This window comes from Poecilia reticulata, chromosome 17, assembly GCF_904066995.2.
Source record: "Poecilia reticulata chromosome 17, P_reticulata-male-v2, whole genome shotgun sequence".
Taxonomy (NCBI): domain Eukaryota; kingdom Metazoa; phylum Chordata; class Actinopteri; order Cyprinodontiformes; family Poeciliidae; genus Poecilia; species Poecilia reticulata.
This window is the reverse complement of record NC_088846.1, coordinates 16,109,917-16,130,822: the sequence shown is the minus strand read 5'-3', so window position 1 is coordinate 16,130,822 and position 20,906 is coordinate 16,109,917. Positions and strand designations below refer to the sequence as shown.

General features: G+C 42.0%; 1 protein-coding gene across 2 annotated transcripts in view; it reads left to right on the top strand.

The window, feature by feature from the left end:
- The window catches only part of bcl2b (BCL2 apoptosis regulator b), a 34,169-nt gene extending 13,719 nt beyond the window's left edge, over nucleotides 1–20,450 (top strand). Inside the window, exon 2 of one of the 2 annotated variants that reach the window (XM_008434088.3) lies at nucleotides 16,655–20,450. In XM_008434088.3, coding sequence (XP_008432310.1) covers nucleotides 16,655–16,792 — 138 coding nt within the window. In that variant the 3' untranslated portion in view covers nucleotides 16,793–20,450. The remainder of the gene's footprint in view (nucleotides 1–16,654) is intronic. The other variant, XM_081598789.1, reaches the window with a different exon arrangement.
- Nucleotides 20,451–20,906: the final 456 nt, after the last annotated feature.

The window sequence follows — 20,906 nt, the reverse complement described above, 5'->3', positions numbered from 1 at the left end:
TTTATACTAAAAGAGGGAAAACCAGAATAACTGTGATAACTAAACTGTAATGTACTCGCTTATTCTTCATGTTGCTTTAATTTTTGATAAAAAAAAAAAAAGTTTATGAAGTCTGAATTTCCGATGTTCTTATTCTTCTAAATATTATTGTTATTTGTTATTAGCCCTTGGTGCAAAAAACTGTGCAACTAAAAGAGAGAGAGCAGAAAGTCCACGTTTGCAGCCACTCGCTCAACGTTTCATGTGAAAAAAAACAACAACAAAAAAAAAAACGGCACATCTTTAAAGTAAAACTGCCATCTTCTGCATGGATGACTACTAATCTGGTGAGGAAATATATTTTTGTGATTTGATTAGAATAACCCTTTAAATTTTATAAATTGCACACCACACACATACAGGCAGACAAACACAGAAGCGGATGCAGTAGTGCAAATCAATTATTTGCTGTCCACAGAATAGCTATGTATGCACACACACACACATTCGCACGCGGGCACGTGCACACACACATCAACAGTGTGAACACAGAAGCGGATGTGGCGGTGTGAATCAATAATGCTCTGTTGTCACAGGGTGACATGTGAGCCATGGCAGGGAGCAGATGGCCCCGGGGTGCCTAGCTTCCTGTTAGCTGTGCCATTCGGCCTCAGCGCAAACACACACACTTGCACACGCGCACACACACACACACACACACACACACACACACACACACACACACACACACACACACACACACACACACACACACACACACACACACACACACACACACACACACACACACATCCTCTGGGATTTCCCAGTGCAACTAGCCACAGCACTGGCCATTAACAAACAGAATGCCATTATTGGCTCCTCTCCATACATACTCTGCTGCCCCCCCAATCACCCCAAGCCCCTCTCTGGAATAAAAAAATAAAAAACAGTGACAAGAGCCAGATGATAGTAAGTAGGTTTCTCTTCTCATCGCTGGAGGTCTGGAGTAAATAATTCTCTGCTCCCCCTCCCCGATGTGATTTTGTTTTTTTGGCTACAGAGCAAATACCCCACAGGAAATCGGATCTGTTCCTCTCAGCACTGAGTGAGGTCAGCCGCTGCTCAGATATCACTCTGTCTATGTTGTATTGATTGAGTGCTTCCGACGTTTGGTGTCAGGGTCCTTGAGCAAAGACTCAATTAACAGCCAACCAGTGACCATGCAGGTCGCGTACAAAATTCAGCCTGCAGTTAAAGTCGACTTTGTGGGACTTTATTTTATGGGACGCTTTTCATGCTTGGGCTGTCGTTCAAGCTGGTGCTGCATGGCCGGAAAAGCTTCCACCGCCCTGCTGAAGAAAATCATCCCTGAAGCATGATGCTGCCACCGCCGTGATTTACAATTAAGATGTCGTAATTGGCGTGCAGTCGCTTTCATTCTCACATTCTCATAAAGGACAGAAAGTTACATTTGGTTCTCATCTGACCAGAGCACCTTCTTATATAAGTGTGCCGTGTCCACCAGCCATGTAGCCTTGTGTTATGCCTTTCTATCACCAGTAGGTTTCTTTGTGACATTCTTTCATGAAGTCCAGATGTGAGGGGAACAACACTTGACGTTTTCCAGTGAACTGATTCTCCTGTGGATCTTCCAATTTTTGGATGAAAGATAGAGCAGTCGTTTATGAGATGTTCAAAGCTTCACAGATACTCACAACTTTATTCCTCTCCTGTCGGATGTGTGTCTTGATGTTCATCATCACTAATGTTTCTTAGTTGTTCTGTGAAAACCACTGAGGATAAAAAGCAAAGACAGACTCTGGTTGCTGATTAGGGAACTTCTTAAGGCCGTGTGTTGTGCTAGATTTATTTTGGGTGGTGTCAGAGTAAAAGGGGGGTTGACACAAAAAGTGCCACAGTGTTCACATTTTTATTTGCTAAAAAACCATGTGCAGTTTTCCCTCCACTTTCAGTTATGCTCCACTTTGGGTTGGTCTGTTACATAAATAAATAAAATACCGTGAAGTTTATCATTATAACATGACAATAGGTGTAAAAAAATATATATAAGGGATATAAGTGATGCCTTCTCGGCGAGGGTGAAATATGGTGTTGCCAGGGTTTTTTTTATTTTACCCTAACATGCAGTCTTCCCCAATGGGGAGAACTTTAATTGGTTGTTGGGCTGTCATAGAAATAATGACAGATACCTCAAAGAAAATGTGGATCTAAAAGCAGAAGGACTGACAGTGAATCTTTTTTCTTCTAAGAGCTTGTCATTTCTTTTATTTAGGGTTGTGTATCAGTCATTTTATGTCAGATCGGATTTTTTTTTTTTTTTTTTATAACGTCAGTATTCATGTCAGGCGCCGTTTAGCTTTATTGGGGGATTTTTTTGACTTCTGTCTAGACAAGGCGCATGTCTGTAAATCTAACCACCAGAGCGTTAATCAACTCTGCAAATGATCCTATAAAAGGCCCTTTTTTTTTAATCTTTCACGTTTCAAGAGGCTATGTGGTAAAAAGGCTTCAAAGAGTGACACCAGTAAATGTACTTCTCAAGCTTTAAAATCCACAGCATTTCAATACGCTGATGTTAAAAGAAGACTCCAGCTGGCGCTGTGTCACATTTTTCAGTTCGTTTGTGCGAACCCATTTTCTGATACCGGCAACCTGACCTTCAGGGAATCCAGGTTTCAATTAAATGAGTCTACATTCCTGCATTCCGGGGTGGAAAAGAGGGAGAAAAATATTCCTGCCTGAAATGGATGGACTTTAGAAGGAGCCTTTGATCAGGAGGTACAGCTAACAGGGCCGTGGAGTCGGGGGGAAGGCGGGAGAGACGGAAGGGCAGGCAATAACTAAAGGCTTATGAAGTTATAAACCTTATTGCCAGGTCGAGACTGATGGCTGCTTTCATAGAAGAAAAAGTTGAATGGTTGACAATGGGGCTGACTGAGTAAATGATTATGATTTAATTTGAGTTAATGTTGAAATGAAAGTCAAAAATTAATACTAGAAACTTTGGATGAAAGTTGCTTGTTAAAGTCATCTGACTCGAGCATCATCTGATCCTCAGCTGATCCATCTGCTGACTAAAAAGCAGATAGACATACTCGTGAAACATCCACATGGGTGTTGCACAGCATAAAGTAAAAATAAGCAGGTAAGCATGTAGTCGAAACCAACTGTTTGCATGAACTGCATAAAACGACAAGGTTTTTGTCTCACAGTCTTATATTTTAGATCAGACAAGATTACCTACATTATTTCTATTTGGAAAACGCCATATTTGGACTCTTTATGTACACCCTTAGTATTTTGGACAAACTTTTTGTGCGGGCTTCATAACTCCGGTTTGTAGGGCGGACGGCTCACACACACCTTTAGAGATCTGACCCATTTGTCTGTTTGGAAGATTTATTTATGCCATCACTTTATTTTTATATTTGATGTCAGCAGATGTTTCCTCAATATTTCCTCATGCTGTTTTTGCCTCATGATGCCATCTATTTTGCGAACCACACCAGTCCACCCGACAATACGGTGCCGCCACGCCCGAACTTAACAGTTGGGTTTGCAAACTTTCCCTTATTCCCTCCAAATGTAATTGTGATCATAACGGCCAAACATTTCAACTTTTTATTTATTTTTTGCTTCATCAGACAAAAGACATCTCCGTGATATGAAAACTAGAATCTGTCTTTTTTTTTTTTGTTGGTTTTAGAGTAAAGGCTTTTTCCTCTTCAATTGACCTTTCGATCAATGTCGATACTCGTCCGCAACACAAAAGCCGTATCTGAACAGAATAATGACTGGACAGGTATTTTTTTTATAATGTACTGTCTCAACTTTGTATTTGAGTACATTTTACTGTGAAAAGTAGAGTTTGGGTCTCATTGTCTGAGTACAACCGGGCTGCTCAGTAGTCTCTGATAACATTTTTCCAAGCTCGAGCAAGATAGAGATGTTCTTTTTCAACAGAAGTGACACAGACCTCATTTGCTTTCTGCACATTTTCCCACTGGACGATCACTGTCACAACAGACAAGCTAATTGTAATTCATCAGGTAGGATGTGCTTGTTTCCTTTTGGTCTTTGCACGCAGACAAGGAAGGTCACACGGCTCCGAGCAAGCCAGCCTGTTCAAACAATTCGACCGTTTTCAAAGCCTTTTGCACAACAGACGCAGCCCTCTGCAAGGCCTCCGAGTCACATTGAACTGGAAATAGACGGGAGGAAAAATGGCATTCGTCTCTGCGTCAAACCGTTGCTTCACTGAAGAGAAATAAACCTCAACTGGACTGATTTTATTACATAATCGTAACTTGTGGCATAAAGCTGAGCTTTTTGCTGGCTTTCTCGGCCCGGGTGACTAAAGCTCACTGTGCAGTTGTTTGTCTCTGCACATCAATGCATTCCTGAGATTCCTCTCCCCCAGCCTAGATGAAAATCAGCTGGTTGCCTAAGAGAGGTCAATGAACTTTTCCCCAGTATTCCCAGCCTTTTACAAAGGAAAAGAGGGGGAAATCTGAGAACCTCTTCTAGAAGAGGCAACAGTCAATCCTAGAACAGACTGGGGGTACATGCTTGGATTTCTCATTTGGAGAAAGGCTCTCCGAGAATATCCGTCCCCGCCTCCTCTTTCTTTTAACATTACCTCATTCCTATGGAAGTTAGAGAAGTTTTGTCATGCATTTCGCAACCGCAGTCCGACTGTGAGAAAGCTTTCTATCTTGTCTCTCAGCACCATGTCCGTTTTTTTTTTATCTGTCACGAAAACAGGAATAGACACCAAATAAAGTCTCAAGAATCTCATATCTGTATGTGGCGTTGCATCATCTGTTTGTCAGATATGTCATATGCCTTAGGATGTGTGTGTCAGAATTGACACACACAATTCTGACACACACAAAATTGTGTGTGTCAGAATTGGTAGCTTTCATTATCGAAAGCTACCGAGTTCAATATCAACGCTGATCCTACAGTGGTGACTGTTGATGTCAGATCAATGAAAGGGGATTTCTACAGTCATTTACAAAGTGAAAGTTTATGTGCTTGTGAAAACCAGACGAGATATTTGGGAATTTCCCCAAACTCGATCATCATAGGATGTTCATGCCAAGGAATGGCTTTGCAGTGATCTCAGGTGAAGAAAAAAAATAACTACATCTTAGATGCAACAGTTAAATGCCCAAGTGAGTTAAATTCCCAAGTGAGTTGTGTTAAACAAAAAAAAATTAAAAATACGCTGAACATGTATGGCTTGTTTTTAAGGATTGTAAGAGGAACATAGATTATTTGCAAAATGACAACCAAACAAATATTCTATTTAGTTACATTATAGCAATCATATAATGAGTTTGGGTTAATCATCATTGCTTAACTTAGTTCTAATCATAACTGATTAGTTCTTGAAATTAAAGAATGACGTGACAGAGGAAGACAGGGCTGCATGCAGCAGCCGTAAACACTCTTGTTTTGCAAAAAAAAGGGCCCTTCTGTGTGGCATTTGAATATTCTCTCTGTGTGTTTGTGGGTTTCCCCTGGGTACTCCGACCTTCTCCCACCGTCCAAAAACAAGGATGTCAGGCTAATCAGCCTCTCTATATTGCCTTTAGTTGTGCATGCTTAGTTCTGAAGGCCTGTTGACTAGTCCAGGGTAAATTCATTGAGATATATTAAATGATGGATAGAAGAATACATGTTAAAGGACAGTTATTTCTTGTTGATCCTCAAGTGGAAATTAATTAAAGTCAGATTTTGCCTTAAAAATGATACAGATATAATTTTATTTGAAACAAATTTATGTAGATTTGCTTTTGCAATGCAACTTCAAAAAACAATATTCTAAATAGGACATGCATTGTACACAAAGTACGCACAAATGTATCCATAAAATCAAATGCCATTAATCAGTCATTCAGTCTGAAACGCCACCATTTCCAAAATGGCAAAGCCTAAAATAATCATTTCAGCTTCTTGTCTTCCTGAACAATAAATGTAAATGTTATAATATAAACATTTTTCCATGAATCCCGTGTTACTGCTAAATAATATTAATTAAAGCTTTGTACATTTTGAGTAAAAAGCCTCAGCGTCACCTGAACTCCAAATCAGTCGAATGACTGAAAAATTATCAAAATATCCTTCTTCAAAACTTGTTAGAAACAGGAAATGTTACGACTTTTATGACACACTGATTCTCATCTATTGTGGAAAACAATATCCTCATCTTTATCCGTCCAATGAAGAAACTTCGACCTGATAAGATTTAATTTCCCTGCACTGCGTTTGCCTCAATTTCACTGTATCATTGGTCCATAAGCTCAGACCAGAACAACAGCGTTTGCCTCAATGCACAATGTTGCTTTTTATTTAGAGCTAGAGAGTAAAATCACCTCACTCCATTTGTCAAGCAAGGTGGTGAAAGGTTCATGATCTGGCTCCAATTCACCTTGCAGAGTTGACAATGAACTCCTCTGTGTGCCAAGACATTCTGCAGTCAGTCTAAACAACAGCAGGAGCTTCAGTTACTTTCTAACATACCTGTCTGACACAGAAAACCTAAGAACCGCAAGAAGTTTGACTCAGTTTTAACACCGACTTTAATTCCAGAGTTTGTCGGAGAAAGCAGCTTTTGTCTGTGACTTTGTGGAACATTTTCAATGACCTCCGCCCGTTCCTCTCTTGACTTCAAAGGCGTTCCTGCGGGAGTCGTACCTCTTACGCACGATTGTTTTCGCCGACATTATCAGACATCTGAGATCGTCTATCTGCCCCTGTCCCAGAGTGTGGTCTCGCTCATTTACATGGGCGCACAGAAGAACCTGAAACCGGGCCCCTGTGTATTCGAGTCACACAAACCGCTCAAATACCTAGCTTTCATTTCGCAGATGACTTTCCAAGACCTCTCCTGTATGAAAGAGGAGACAATGGGAGGCGAGCTTTGATGTTAGGGTACTTTCTCCTCTCCTGACAAGATTAATCCTCACCTGGATGATGTTACATTTACCTTTGTAGGGGAAATTACAGGGACTATTCAGGGGGAAAAAAGCAAATAAGTCTAATTTCTGTAAGAGTAACTGTTGCTGGTTGTATTACAGATTCCTTGTGTCGTCTCCCTTGAATTTTTGTATATTTAGTCCCATTAAAAGCTCTAATCCTAATGCTTTTTAGGTCAACTTACATGTGATTGAACAACACAAAGTAGAAAAGGAAGGAAGAAAGGAAAGAAGGAATGAAAGATGAGTCAAGTCGTTTGTATAGTAAATGTCAGCAACATCATAAAAACACAAGAAATGCATAGCATTACATTCATAAAAGCCTCTGCTGTTGCAAGAGAGAAAGAACATATTTCATGGATAGTTATTCATCCTCATTTTTCTCCCTCTAAATAAAATCCAATTTAACCAATTGCCTTCAAAATGTCGCCTAGTTTGCAAGTAAATTTTGGACCTGAATATTATTTGATGTTGGTACAAATCAAGCCACAGTCAAAAGAAAGCTCTGTAATAAACAAACATGTTGGTGGCAGTGTATCATACTGTGGGAATGTTTTTTTTTTCTTCAGCAGGGATGGGGAAGCTGGTCAGAGATGACAGCAAGGCAGAAGGAGTGAAATACAGTCTGGGGGAAAAAACCAGGTAGAGCATAAATAAAAGACTTGATGGCATCTTCCGCAAGGACAACGTCCTTGAAATGTCCCAGTCAAAGTCCAGAATGAGCCGAGTTTGAGCTATTTTTCCAAAGGACGGTTGGAATGCAAACCCGAAGGGCGTGCAGCTGTGACATCAATGAAATGTAGTTGTACAGGGTTTATTACTTCCACCTCACCAGTAAGAACTTTGTGTTGCTCTCCACACGAAACCACAAAGAAATTCGGCACACGTTTGCAGGTGTGATGTGACAAAACGGAGAAAATGTTCCTTCACATATGAACACTCTTGCGAGGCACTCCCTGCGAGTCTCGGGTGATTTGATTCAAAACAAATAAAAAGTCTCTTAGCTACAGCGTCCGCCAAACTGTAGCTCTGCCTCTATCCACCCCCTCTTTTCATGGAATTAGTATGACTACATGCTTGGCTCGAGTCTTTCCCTGGCTACATACACACACTCTGATCTGACTATACTTGGGTTGGCTTGGTTCTAAACCAGACAATGATGTCATTTGTGCAGCGCTTGGTACAGGAAGTGACTTCACACTGGCTGAACTGTTGAGGTTCCTTCAACAAAGACTGTCTTGCCTGACTGAGAAACCTCTTAAGGCTGAGTAATCCAGTTACATCAGATCTACTACTAAACATGTCATTTCTATCAAAGAACTCTGTGTTTTATTGTACGAACACTCACAAGACCCCTCTGTTATTGGTGGTGCTCCCACACATCCCAGTCATGACTCCATATACAGTAGCTGTTTTTGGCTCGCGCTCCTACGTCTATTTCTGGAGACGTGGCTGTGTGGTCTTGAGGGTCAGCGGATCCTACTTTTAAGGCCTGAGGCTGCGGGCCGCCTTATGGCAGGAAACGAGCCCCTCCTCTGGATTGTGTTTGTTACTGGAGAAGCAATAGGCCACCTGGGAAATCTGCTGGTTCCCACGGTCTCCATCTACGGTTCCTGTCAGGCAGAGAGCAGCTCAGCTGAAGGGGCTCCCAGGCTTTCTTCATTTGCCAAAATGAGATGGGCTTTGTTGTGTGTGTGTGTTTTTTTTTTTCTATAAGCGGCAAACCAAAGCTGATAAAGCAGCTCTGATGTGGAGAAGTTTTAACTGGGAGTGTAATCATTAACTTCTTTTCTTCCACTCAAATGTTTCAGGGCAGTTCGAAAGGGCCACTTTCAATTACAAAGTGGCTCTTTAAACAAGTGCTCCTTTTTACATTCCCGGTTGCAACATGTGAACAAAACTGACCAGTCTGGAAAGTGTCCCCCCCCCCTCTTTATTCACATGAAAATGACAAGCTTTTTTTTTTTCCCTTCCCCTGTTACACTCAGATTAAAGGCTACAATCTCAGATGAGGTCCTCACCCAGCCTTCAAGTGGCAGACATCCTGTCTGTACTGGAAAGCCACTCATGCACTTTAGAGCACACCAGCATCCACGCAAACACATGATGACTCAGCTGCCCTTTTCCACCCTCCCTCTGCTCTTGGACGTCATCTGTGGCCTTTTAAATGGACCGAACAGGAGGAGGTGAGAGGTGTTTTATTAGATTGGGAAGCCCTGAACAAGGAGCTTTGATGAAACTTCTCCGTATTTATAGCAGCGCAGCAGTTGCTCCGCTGTTGACTCCCTTCCTGTTCCAAGGTAGCCGGATAGGCGGACATCCACTGAGGAGGAAACATCCTCTTTTAGCTGCCATGTGTATTTTTGGGGCATTTCCCCCCCCCCCTCCTTTTGTTGACAAAAAGGAGGAGGTGTGGAGGATATCGGATTGATTGCAGAAGGAACTGAGTCAGGGAGATTTATAGAGGGGGAAAAAAACTATTGTTTATTTGTAGTTTATCCTCTTCTTTGACATCTCGGCCATCTAGAATGGACTGATAATAAATCCTGAGCTTTAATGAAGATCACAGGGAAACCAGGAGAGCAGACTGAACAAAGTCTATGCAGTTTATTTCCCTCCAAGCAAGGCATTCATTTCTTGCTGCCAAAGATGTTGAGTTAAAAATCAGCACACTTAACAAAAATTGATTAGCTCACGACTTTGAGGTCCAAGCATGTGCATTGAAGATATCTATCATATGGTAGTGCTCCACAAATTGGAGTACTTAACTTTGTCGTTAACAGTATAAATAAAACAAAGACGATACAGCCTCTTTACAAGCATCTATACCCCTGCACCTTTCCAAATTGAAACGGACATTAATGTATCTAGTAGAGATTTTCTGTTACAGACTAACACAAGTGACACATGTTTATGGACTGGATGGAAAAGGATACAAATAAAATCCTAAATGTGAGCCAGACATTTTTTCTCAGGTTGTCCAAGTCAGTGGTTTGTAGAACTGCCTTCTGTTTTTTTTTTCTGTCAGAGGTCTTGGAAAGTCATGCTGTTTTCCTGACATCTGTCCAAAAAGTACAGTGGCTCTGGTTGCCTTTACTGTGTTGGGATTGGATTTTTTTTTTCTACAAGGGGGAAGAATAGTGAACAATTGCCTCAATTGCACAAGTTAAAACTCAGAATTGCAACAGCTACTTCTGTTAGTTTACGTATAGCAACAAATGTGTATGCAATGCGTGAGAAGTAATATTTGTTGAACCACTTTAAAACCACGTCTTTACCAGCTTTGCACATCAGACGGTTGATTTTTTTGTATTCTTTTTTACTAAGTAAGCGACTTCTGAATGTAATTGATTGGACAGGACTTTATTTATTCTGTATATGCAGCAGAAGTCATCAGGTCAGGACTCGAACCTGTGACAGGACTAAGGGTCTTGCTTTAACTCTGTGCCATTGCAGACCCTCCAACAAATGTATATTTTCAGAAGAAATGTGAAAACCATGCATATTTTTTTGTTCTTACTTTTGACAAATATTCACAACTTTGTGTTTATTTCCAAAAGGCTAAAGCGTGTGATACCTTTACAATATGCTCTATGGATCCAGAGTAAAAAACAGAGTCGCGCGTGTGTGTGTGTGTGTGTATGTGTGTGTGTGTAAGGTTACTACTCCTGTTTATCTGGCAGCTACAGACAATGAATAATGGAGACAATAAAAAGCATGCAGTGTCATAAGGAGTGTGGGTGATTTACTGGCGATCGTGTTTCATGTTCCAGCGGTGCAAGCTCTCTCCCATGGGAGAGCGAGCTGTTTTGTAAACACACAAATGCTGCCGCCGCTGACGCACATTTGAATATTTATGAGCCTTTAGGGTTGCATCCAAACGTCAAAAAAGCTTCTCCTTTTACGTCTGAATGTAATGACTGTTGGGAGTGTGAAACCTGAGTTTGCAGAGAAACTCAAGAAGCCAGAAAACTAACAAGGTTTTCCATTCCTTATGGTTCACGTCATGGTCTCTCGCTCTCTCTATTTTTTTTTCCTTTGCAAAGGCTATTATTACTTTTATTCTTTCACATGAGGAGAGGTTGGTGCCTTTGTCGAGTGTTAACAGCCTCCAGCACTTCCAAAAAGGATGTGGAGATTCAATGCAAAACATATTGTTTTGGACACCTGTGACTGGAGTGTATACATTGTTACTGTTCCATGTTTTATATTTGATGGGGTGGCTGCTGAGACATTCTTTAACATAATTAATTTGTGACTTTGTAGAGGCTAAAATAAAAATATAATCATGTCACCACGAGCAGCTATTCAGGTAATCCGAATATTAAGGGAAATATCATTAAGTGCACATTAACAACTGTGAAATATGCGTTTGCATAAAGGAAACAAGTAAACAAAACAAGCACTTGGCTGTTTTTACTTATGTGCATAAAATGCAAGGTAATCGCCTACCACAAAGTGTGAAAACAAAAGCAAAGTGTAAAATAAAAAACTGAAGAAGTCCTGGTTAAATATGTAGATGGTTTTTATCCAGCTGTGGGTTGAGAGATAAAGGCGGACATCCCTCTTTATGAGACATTTCTAAGAACTAATTTATCCTAAATCCAACAATGTTACTCAATTGTCGACCACTACTCAAACACAAAGTTGTGTTTGTTGTTGGTTTGAAAGTTTGTGATCCAAACGGAAGGTCATGGCTTAAAGCGCCAACAGAACCTCATCGTCTGTGAAAAGCAAAGAGGAGACCCGCATGAAGTTCTGTCCATGATTACCTCAAATAGTATCTGTGATGAGGGTTCCTACTGGACTCATTGGAGAAGTGACCTTTGCTATGTGAAGAAAATTCTCACACAGCTCTTGCTCTGGTCGTAAAAGGACTGGGTGGCTTGTAAAATGGACCCCGTAATCCAGCAGCACCTCCAACAAAATACATGGGGACTCGGTTCTACGCCCTCTCAATAAAATGTTTGGATCGCATGTTCAGATCTCCATGACAACCTTTAGATCGCACTGAATCGATTCACCTTGCGTTTACAACTTGCACCGAGTTGTAAACCCAGTGAACATGTTGCAGTTTCATTTATTCCTTCTTCCATTTCATACCCAGGAACCTGAACAGTGATGGATCAGTCCCTTTTTCATTGTTGTTAAATATTGTTGATGAAAGATGAAGATGGAAAGACATTAAATGTCCAGAGTCGCCCAAATGACCAGCACGCTCTCAGAAAGTCTTTAGTGGTAACGATTTAATTATTTAATGATTTCCAAAAAATGTCACAGTCTGAATTTAACAAATAATTTTCAAAATATTTGGTGCAACTTTAAAAAAAACCCAAACAAACAGGCGCAGGAAACTGAGGTTTTGAACCCCATCAGTTTCTATGAAAAATTGCTTTCTTGCATTTTTTGTTTTGTCGAACCAAGGTAAAATCAAATGAAAAAAAATTACCATGCCAATCAGGCGATTAGTTAATGGTCATATCCTGCTAAACTGAGCTCCTGTATTAGCATTGTCCTGTGGTTTGATCCGTTAACGTTCTTTGCACAGACGATGTGTTGTGCTCCCCAGTGCACTTTGTCACCATTTGGCTGTCTGACCATTGTTTCCACGGATTGCAGTATTGTCACAGGTCAGCGAAGGGCTCTCTGTCCGCTGCTGCAAGCTGTTTTGTGGCTGCTGACACAAGGGGATTCATCGGGTAATGAGTGTTGCAACAAACTCCATCGTCATCTCAAATTTTTATCTGGAGCCAGTCTGTGAAGGGCTCCCTGGGGAATTGGTTTTATTTGACCTTTCTCAGACAAGCAGCAGCTGACAAATCACCCCTCTAGTGAGGGATTTCGTTCTTTTTTTTTTTTGTAAATGTGGATATGCTATTGAGATGAAGCTAAATGTATTAATAGATATGTCGATCTGAACTTATGAATTATAAGGACATTAATGCTTTCCTGGCATTTTCCCCCCTTTTATGCCCCTTTTTGGAGCTTCAAAAGGGAGTTTTGTTTGACTCTAATTAGGTGAGAAGAAGTCTGCAAGAAGCTCATTAAAAAAAAAAATCAAAGAGGTGCCGTGGGAGGCAGCATGTGCAATATCGGCCTATAAGTGTCCTGCTATGTGAATGGATTGAAAATAAACAGAACATGCGGGGTAGCCTGGTACAGTGGCGGATATAGCAGCGAAGCCACAACAGGCTCCCTAATTACAAACTGAACTTTAACCCACATCCCTTTCACTCCGTCTCCTCCAGCCCACAGAAACGTCACAAAACAGAGATGGCCACCTAATCATTTTAACAGCATGGGCAAATTACTGCTTGTGTGTGTGCGAGTGTGTTTTTATTTAACAGAGCTAACAAGCGCGCAAGATGAATCATTATTATCCGAACAGGTTGAGGGATTACTTTCAAAAGCACAGCGAACACCCCACAGGAACAGGCAAATGTTTGGTATTCCTGTCGCCCCGTGAGACAGCATGCGACCAATCCGAGGAAGCCGGCGGAAGAAAATCCCTTTGTGTCCACGAGGAAGACACCAAACAAAACCCAGAGGTGTCGAGCATGTGAAAAACAAATCAGAGGTTAAAGGACGAGATCTGTCCCGCTGGTGGGAAAAGCAAATTGCGCGCGGAGCTTCCAGTCTGGGTAACCATGACACACGAGCGGCCTGTTTCCCGCCTGCGGAGAAGTGTGGGGACCCCGTCAACTCCTCACAGTTACGTCCATATGAGTGTCTCAGAGGGTTTCGTCTTGTGTGAAGAAAGGGGCGGGATACGAACCTGGGAAGACATTTTTCTTCTTGGCTTCTTGCTCTCTGTTGGCTGGCTGTGACCTTTTAAAAGCCACTGATCCAAAAAAAAAAAAAAAAAAAAGAAGAAGATTCTGAAAGGCTGCTGTTTGGACTCTCTATCCCAAACGCACACCTGCTGCTGCTGAAGCTAGCGGGGCTTTGCCGCGGGAGCTTTTGTCGTAATGCAGATGCATTGTCCTGTTCGTGTCCCTGTCAAATTTCAGCGCGCTGTTCTCCACCTGCTTATCGCTGCTTTTTTTTTTTTTTCTTTTCCAAAGGTTTGCATTAACATAATGCCCTTCGGTGCAGCAGGAGGAACAGGGACGGAGGAGAAAGGGAGAAAGCTTCACGGTTTGTTTAGCTCCTTTCTCACATGGTTGCTGGAAACATTGGCGTCTGGGTGAAAAAAAAAAAAAAAAGTTCCAGGAGCTGAAGTGGAGCATGTCTCGGTCCCATGATACTCACCTGACATCCCCTCCCCTTCTCCTCTGCCTCAGCTTCTTCTTCTCTCCCCGGTGATAGTTTGGAGTCATTACCATCCACGCCCTTCTGGGGCTTTATTCACACTCCCATCACATCTCTTGTGAACCCCTTTCTATAATTGGCCTTCTTTTGTTTTGGATTTAAATAGAATCTATGGCGACTGTCTGGGGCCTCTCAAGGACATTCATCATGAGCTTGCTATTTTGTTGAGCCGAACTGGTGGTCAGTCACATGCACACATGCTGGATATGAGTTGTGTCCTCAGTTGAGTGTCATTTTAGTGAAGTAGGTGGGAAAAATGTTTCTGAACTGAAGGTGGAAACCTAAGATTATCTTCTAATGGATTTAAAATGTGCATAATTTGGATTAAAATGTTGATATTTTCACCTAAACTGGAATCATATAACCTAAACAAAACGCTCAATTTTATGCTTGACAAAATGATCTGAAAAGTGAAACATCCGTCAGTCCAACCAACCAAATAAATAAATAAATGGGCATATGATTCTGTGTCAAATATAACAATAAAAATATGTTACATTCATAAAAACTACCAATCGTTTAACTATTTGCTAACTTGTAAATTATTCAAAGTCCTTCAGTGCTTTTTATAACAATTCTGCCTTGAAATTGAGTGGCTTAGTAAATCTTTACATTTTTTTTAAATTCTTTTATTTGTTCTTTTTTTTTTTCTACTGAAAAAGTCTACCTGGAGTTAACTGTACTTGTCTTAAAGACATACAATTCAATATTCCAATTTCCACAAGCAGCGACACCAACCAGTCTGCAAGTTTGTGAATTTTTTTACCTTTAAAGTATGGCAGCATTGTTCTTGTAAGGAGGGCTTTGTAACTTTTTGCCGCTTTGAATGGATGAAACGTCGATGTGTAACAGTGGTGCGCCATCAGTTTGAAGCTGAATGGTTAGCAGTTTGAACTAAAGTAACCCCTCATGTATTGATGACTGCTGAATAACTCCGTTCCCTCTCTGGGTGTTAACACGCTGACATTGGTATTTTGCTTGGGTAATTAAAAAGACCCTGTTGCAGTTAAAGACACCAGAGGGCCTAAGCTTGCAGGATTCTGCTGATTCTTCCTCCCTTGTGTCATCAGACCCCGGCCTCAGGAATGCCACAGAATGGGAAGGGAAACAGGAAATACTTTTGTCTCCCCACAGCACTTCAGTCTCCTTTTATTAGTGTAGCGTGTTCTTTTTTTATTTCGTTCTAAGAAATCCTGTGATGCAGGCGTAATGAATGAACCTTCTTGAATAGGGGCAAAAGGGGGGGACAAAGAAAAAAAAAAGTTCTCCCAAGCAGCATAGAACATAATCACTGTGAGCAAACTGACGCGATTATATTGACAAACAAATTCCCACGGGAACTAACGCAGCAATTGTTGCAAAGAATCAAACTTAACAATTCACCATTGTTCACAGACAGGTCAAATTACAGCTGAAAAAGAGAGACATCAGATCCACTCAGATGCATGGCTTGGCCATGTAGCGATTCATGTGGTCGGCCTTGTGACAAAAGAAAGAATACTGAATGGGTGCTTCTGGCATTTCCTCCCTTAAACCTCTGAAATGTAGCCTATTGTACTTTGGTTAAAGATAATCTGCCTTGGAGTGTGTGTCGGACAGCAGAGAGCTTAGCACCATTACTTCCTGTCCAGCTGTTCCTGCCGTCACCGCTCATGAGCAGACGTCTGTATTTCCTCATCTGAGACATGCTGCTGAGGCATCCGCTCCCCACACACACACACACACACACGCTCTTAATTTGCAGCCTGCCTCTTTAAACCCCACAGAGTAACAATATATTTTTATGCCGGGGGTGTTATATTGTGGTGACTCCCATGTTTGGCTTGGCTGGAGCCTGCTTCTGGGTATCTCTCTTGGAGCCTGAGCGTAGGCGGGTGTAATGGATCTCTCTTCAACATGGGTGTAATAACACTCTATTTCCACCCATGTCTGGTAGCGGCAGGGGATTTACCTTTTAAAGGGTAATTCTGAAAAACAAAATAAAGAAATGTGTCTCGCCTACCTTTGGTGCCATTCGTACAAGGACGTTTTGCTTTCCCTGATTATGATGACTTCTGTTTTGCACAAAAGAATTGAATGAAGCGCCAAAAACGGCAAAAATGCCGTCACAAACTTTTTAGAGAGGCATTATGTATTTTCCAAGCGTATAGTCCAGTCAAGGAACTGTGTTACCTTCAGTTGTTGGGAAAATGCTTAAAATATATTTCCTCACTGATGTGCATTTTTCTTTTTTGCAGCTGTATTTAAGTTTGCAACTGGACCAAAGACGATGACAGCATGCATTGCCTCATGCATTGGTGAAAGTCTTTCATTGTGCATCCGGATTAACCTTCGTATTCTGTTTGTTTCTCTTCCAGGATGCGTTTGTGGAACTGTACGACAGACAAAAGGAGTCGGTCTTCAGCTGCTACTGGCCGTCCATCAAGACTGTCTTTGGCCTGGCTGCGCTCGGAGCGGCCAGCGTCACCATCGGAGCGTACCTTGCACAAAAGTGAACAGTATCTCTCTCTCTCTCCATCTCCTGACTCCTCCAGGCTCAACTTTATTTCTCAGCACCGTCCTCCTCCTCCTCCTCCTTTTTTGTTTTTATTTCTTGCGCCTCCTGTTTTCAAAGATGCCCCTGACCCCCTCAGAGACAACCTTCAGACTGATTCTGGCCCTCTTCAAAGCCTCTTCTGTGAACGCTTCTTTTCCTCATGCCCCCTTCTGTCAGAACAGACACGAATCAAAAAAACAGCAGAGGGAACCAGAGGCGCGGTCCGTAGACGCGTTGGAGGAGCAAGAAAACCAAGCTGACTGCGGCTGAGGAGGAACGAGGAATGCACGTCTTTTTATTTCATTTCTTGCCTGCTTCTGTACTAGTTTATTGCATGAACGTTTGAATGGTAGAGTATAGACACAAGCAAGGTGTGCGGAAGTGTGGGACCTGTGTTAGGAGGGCTCGGTGATGAAGACGCAGCAGACCCCAACCCCTCCCCCCCCCAACCTTGCTATAGGATGAAGGACCCTGTCTGAGCTGCGGACTCCAGTTACCTCCCTACAGCCGTCCTTCAAAGAACTTCTGCAGAACAGCTGCTCAGAGTGTGTAATGGAAACAGCTCACTGCAGCCAGCACAGCATGTGTCTACTGTTTTCACTTCTCACACAGCTCAGGTGAACACATTGCACCACTATTACTCTCTCTCTCTTTCTCTCTCTCTTTCTCTCTCTCTCTCTTTCTCTCTCTGGGTCTGTAATGGAGGAAAAGGAAGCCTGAGCTCAGCTCAGCTGAAAGCTCCTTGATTTTTGTGCTGGGTTTTTATTTTTCTTGCATGCCAAACCAAATAAGGAGGTGTGCGTGCGTGTTTGTGTGTGTGTGTGTTTTCAAGGAGCATAAAATAAAGCGTGACGGTATGTTGCCGAGTGTCCTGAGGGAAACGTGCAGCCGAGCGCACAGAGAGAATCAGTTAGAGGTACAATAAATGTTGCTTTCTTGGGCCTCCGATGTCTAACCAGACAATTTTAAGAGCTCATTCCCTCAAGCGGTGTAATGTGAAGTAGACCACCCGCTCTGTTAGAGTTATAGCTTTACTATTAGCACAAACAACTCTAAGAGTTTTGTGACTGCTCGTGGTTCTCCTCACAGAGTCCTCTCGGGGTCCGATTGTCTGGTCCGGTCTCGCCCAGGTTTCAGGCGACACGTGTGTCCCCCCCAGTTGCTGCCGCCCCGCAGTAACTCAATAATGAATCCGTTCTGACACAGACAGCTGTTGACGTGGACTGACTGAGAAATGTTCTCGCGTGGCCACATGTGACTGGGCGGAAATCAAGTCAGCAGCATTTCGGTCGTGGACTCCTGGTCGTTGGAACCTGAGCTGTTTCCCCCCACCGCCCCCCTTTTTCTGTCCGTCCTCCGAAAGCATCCGGGGGATTGATTTTTATTCCTTTCAGCCTGTTTTATTGATGTTCGTCTTGTGTTGCAGTCTGATGGAAAATTCCAAGTCCCCAAAATATTTTGGTTGGACGCGTCTTCCCAGCCTTTTAATGGAGTGGGAATTTCAATTTTCTGTCTTAGAAAATCTCCAGTTTCTTTGTTGCATGGATGAAAGTCAACCGTAACACAATAGATGCCCATGATGTGTAACTGTATTTATAATACGACAGGCTATAGAGAAGAAATAACAATGAATAAAGCTACATTTCTTTAATTTATTTCAAGGTACAAGATTACAGACTTTCAGAATAAAACTAGTCACTTTTATTTTCCTTTTTCTATGGAATCACACTGTAAACTACATAGTTTCCTGGCTGCTAATATAACAAAGTGTAGAAATTAATCTTTGTGTTGCGTTGATGTCGGCTTCGAGGCTGCTATACTGTCAAGATTAAAACTATTCCTCACAGCTTAAACTGCCACAACTTCACAGTATACATGTGTAGAGAGCTGGAAACCAAAGTAAACTTGTACTGGTCTTTAATTTAAAACGTATCTGACAGAGAATACTGTGTGCCGTGCAAAACTTTTTTCACATTTTGTCAGAATAAAGTCAGTTTTTTTTTTTTTTTTTTTTGTGGGATTTTATGGGATAGACCAAGACAGAGTAGTGCAGAACAGGATATGTAACATTTAAAAAAAGAAAAGAAAAAGAATAATCTAAACTGCGGTGTGTGTGAAATTAAACTCCTTTTACTCTGATGCCAACAAATAAAATACAGTGTAATGTCAGCAGCTGTTCTGTGAACAAACATCACGGAAATCAAGAAACACACCAGATAGGTCAAAGGTTAAAATGTGGAGCACTTTTAAGCACGGTTAGCTTATAAGACAGCATTCAAAGCACTGAACGCATCATAAAGCACTTCGCAGTTCATCATCTGAAAACAGAAGGAGTTTGACGTGAGTGCAAACCTACAAAGATATGGAAGAGCATTAAGCAGGAAGGCACTGAAGAGGCTCACTGTGTGTAAGAGCTGCCGTCAGAGCATCTGTTAGCTGTCCATGCTAAAAACGCTGCCTTTGAGGTAGAGTGGCAAGTCAAAAGTCACTGTTGTAAGTAAGCCATGAGAAATTGTGTGTAAAGTTCTGCTGCGTACAGGAAACGGAAAACATGCGGAAGATGAGACCAAAACTAAACTTCAACAGCATGTGACAGAAAATGCACATCATCTTTTCTTTGTCAAGCTACAGGTGAAGCTACTTGGAGTTGATGGCAAGCTGGATGGAGCTAGTGTATATCAATCCTGGAGGAAAGCAGGTTAATACCGGGTCAGACGTTCACTCTCCAGCAGAACGGCGACACTAAAAGTTGCAGTCAGACCTGGGATGAAATAGTTTAGGTCATGCAAGACGCTATGACGTCAAAACAATAGCATTAAACATCAGAGTGGAAATGTTATCCCCACGGTGAAACATGCCGGGGTCGCTGCATCTGTACTAAGGTTCTTTGACTGAGCTTGAGCTATGTTAAAAAAGGATAAATGGCCAAATAGTAAGATTTTACATGTGGAAAGCTGGTAGAGAGACGAGCTGAAAAGTACCTATTACTGCTGGGGAATACAAATGCACAGGACGCTTTGAAAACCATGCATCATTTTTCCTCCACTTCCCAATTATGCTCTACTTTGTGTTGGTCTGTCACACAAAATCCCAATAAAATCCATAGAAGTTTGTGGCTGTAATTTTGTCAGAATGTGAAAAAATAATAACAATAATAATTCAACGCATAGGAATGCTTTTTGCAAGGCAGTGTGTCTTCAGTTCACTGAGAGGTTTCTGTGTAGTGTAACTGTACTATAGCCGCTTCACTTTCATCAGCTTCGTGCTCACACAATAACTAATGTGTAAAATGTCAAATGCCAGACCTAAACCTCCTCCTTTTTAACCGCCACGGCTCACAGAGTGATGCGTGTGTTTGTATGAGACAGAGGGCGATTCCTGCGCAGGAATAGGAAGAACTTTAACAGCAATATACTGTAATTTTTATAACCTCTGTGCATATATGAATGTAGCACTCTTGTCGCTGTCCTGTTTCATTGTCTATAATCTATACAAAAAAAAAAAAACCTGTAGCACTTATTAAAAGAGAAAGTGAATCGTGTTCCTGTTGTTTACTGCTATATCCACAATAAGCTAGTGGGATCATATTGTTCCTAATAAATCAGATTTCTCCAGCAGATGCGGTCTCGAGCTCCGTGTTGTGTTTGTCTTTATTGATTCTCAGCTGCCTCTCGGAGCCAAGTCAACAAGGCAGAGAGAGAATAAGAGATGCTCAAAGGTGAGGAGCGGCGCATCAGCTACACTCTTTTGATTATCTGTTACATCTATCACAGCCCTGCGTGAGCCTGATCGTGTCAAGGCGACTGTCTCCTTGTGAAGGACTGCAGCAGCAGCAGCAGCAGCAGCAGCAGAAGAAGCAGCAGCAGACATCAAAGCTGTCCCCAAACGCTGCTGCACTTGTCAGCCTTCCCCTCCTCGGCTGCTAAACACCAGAGTGCAGAGATACCCCCCCCAACCCTCTCTCTCTCTCCCGCCTCCCCTTCACAAATGCCCCCGGGCCAGGTTTTTGTACGCCCTCTTGCCTCTGCTCTGATCACACTTGTCTTCAAAGGCTGCGGACCCTCTCGCTGCTC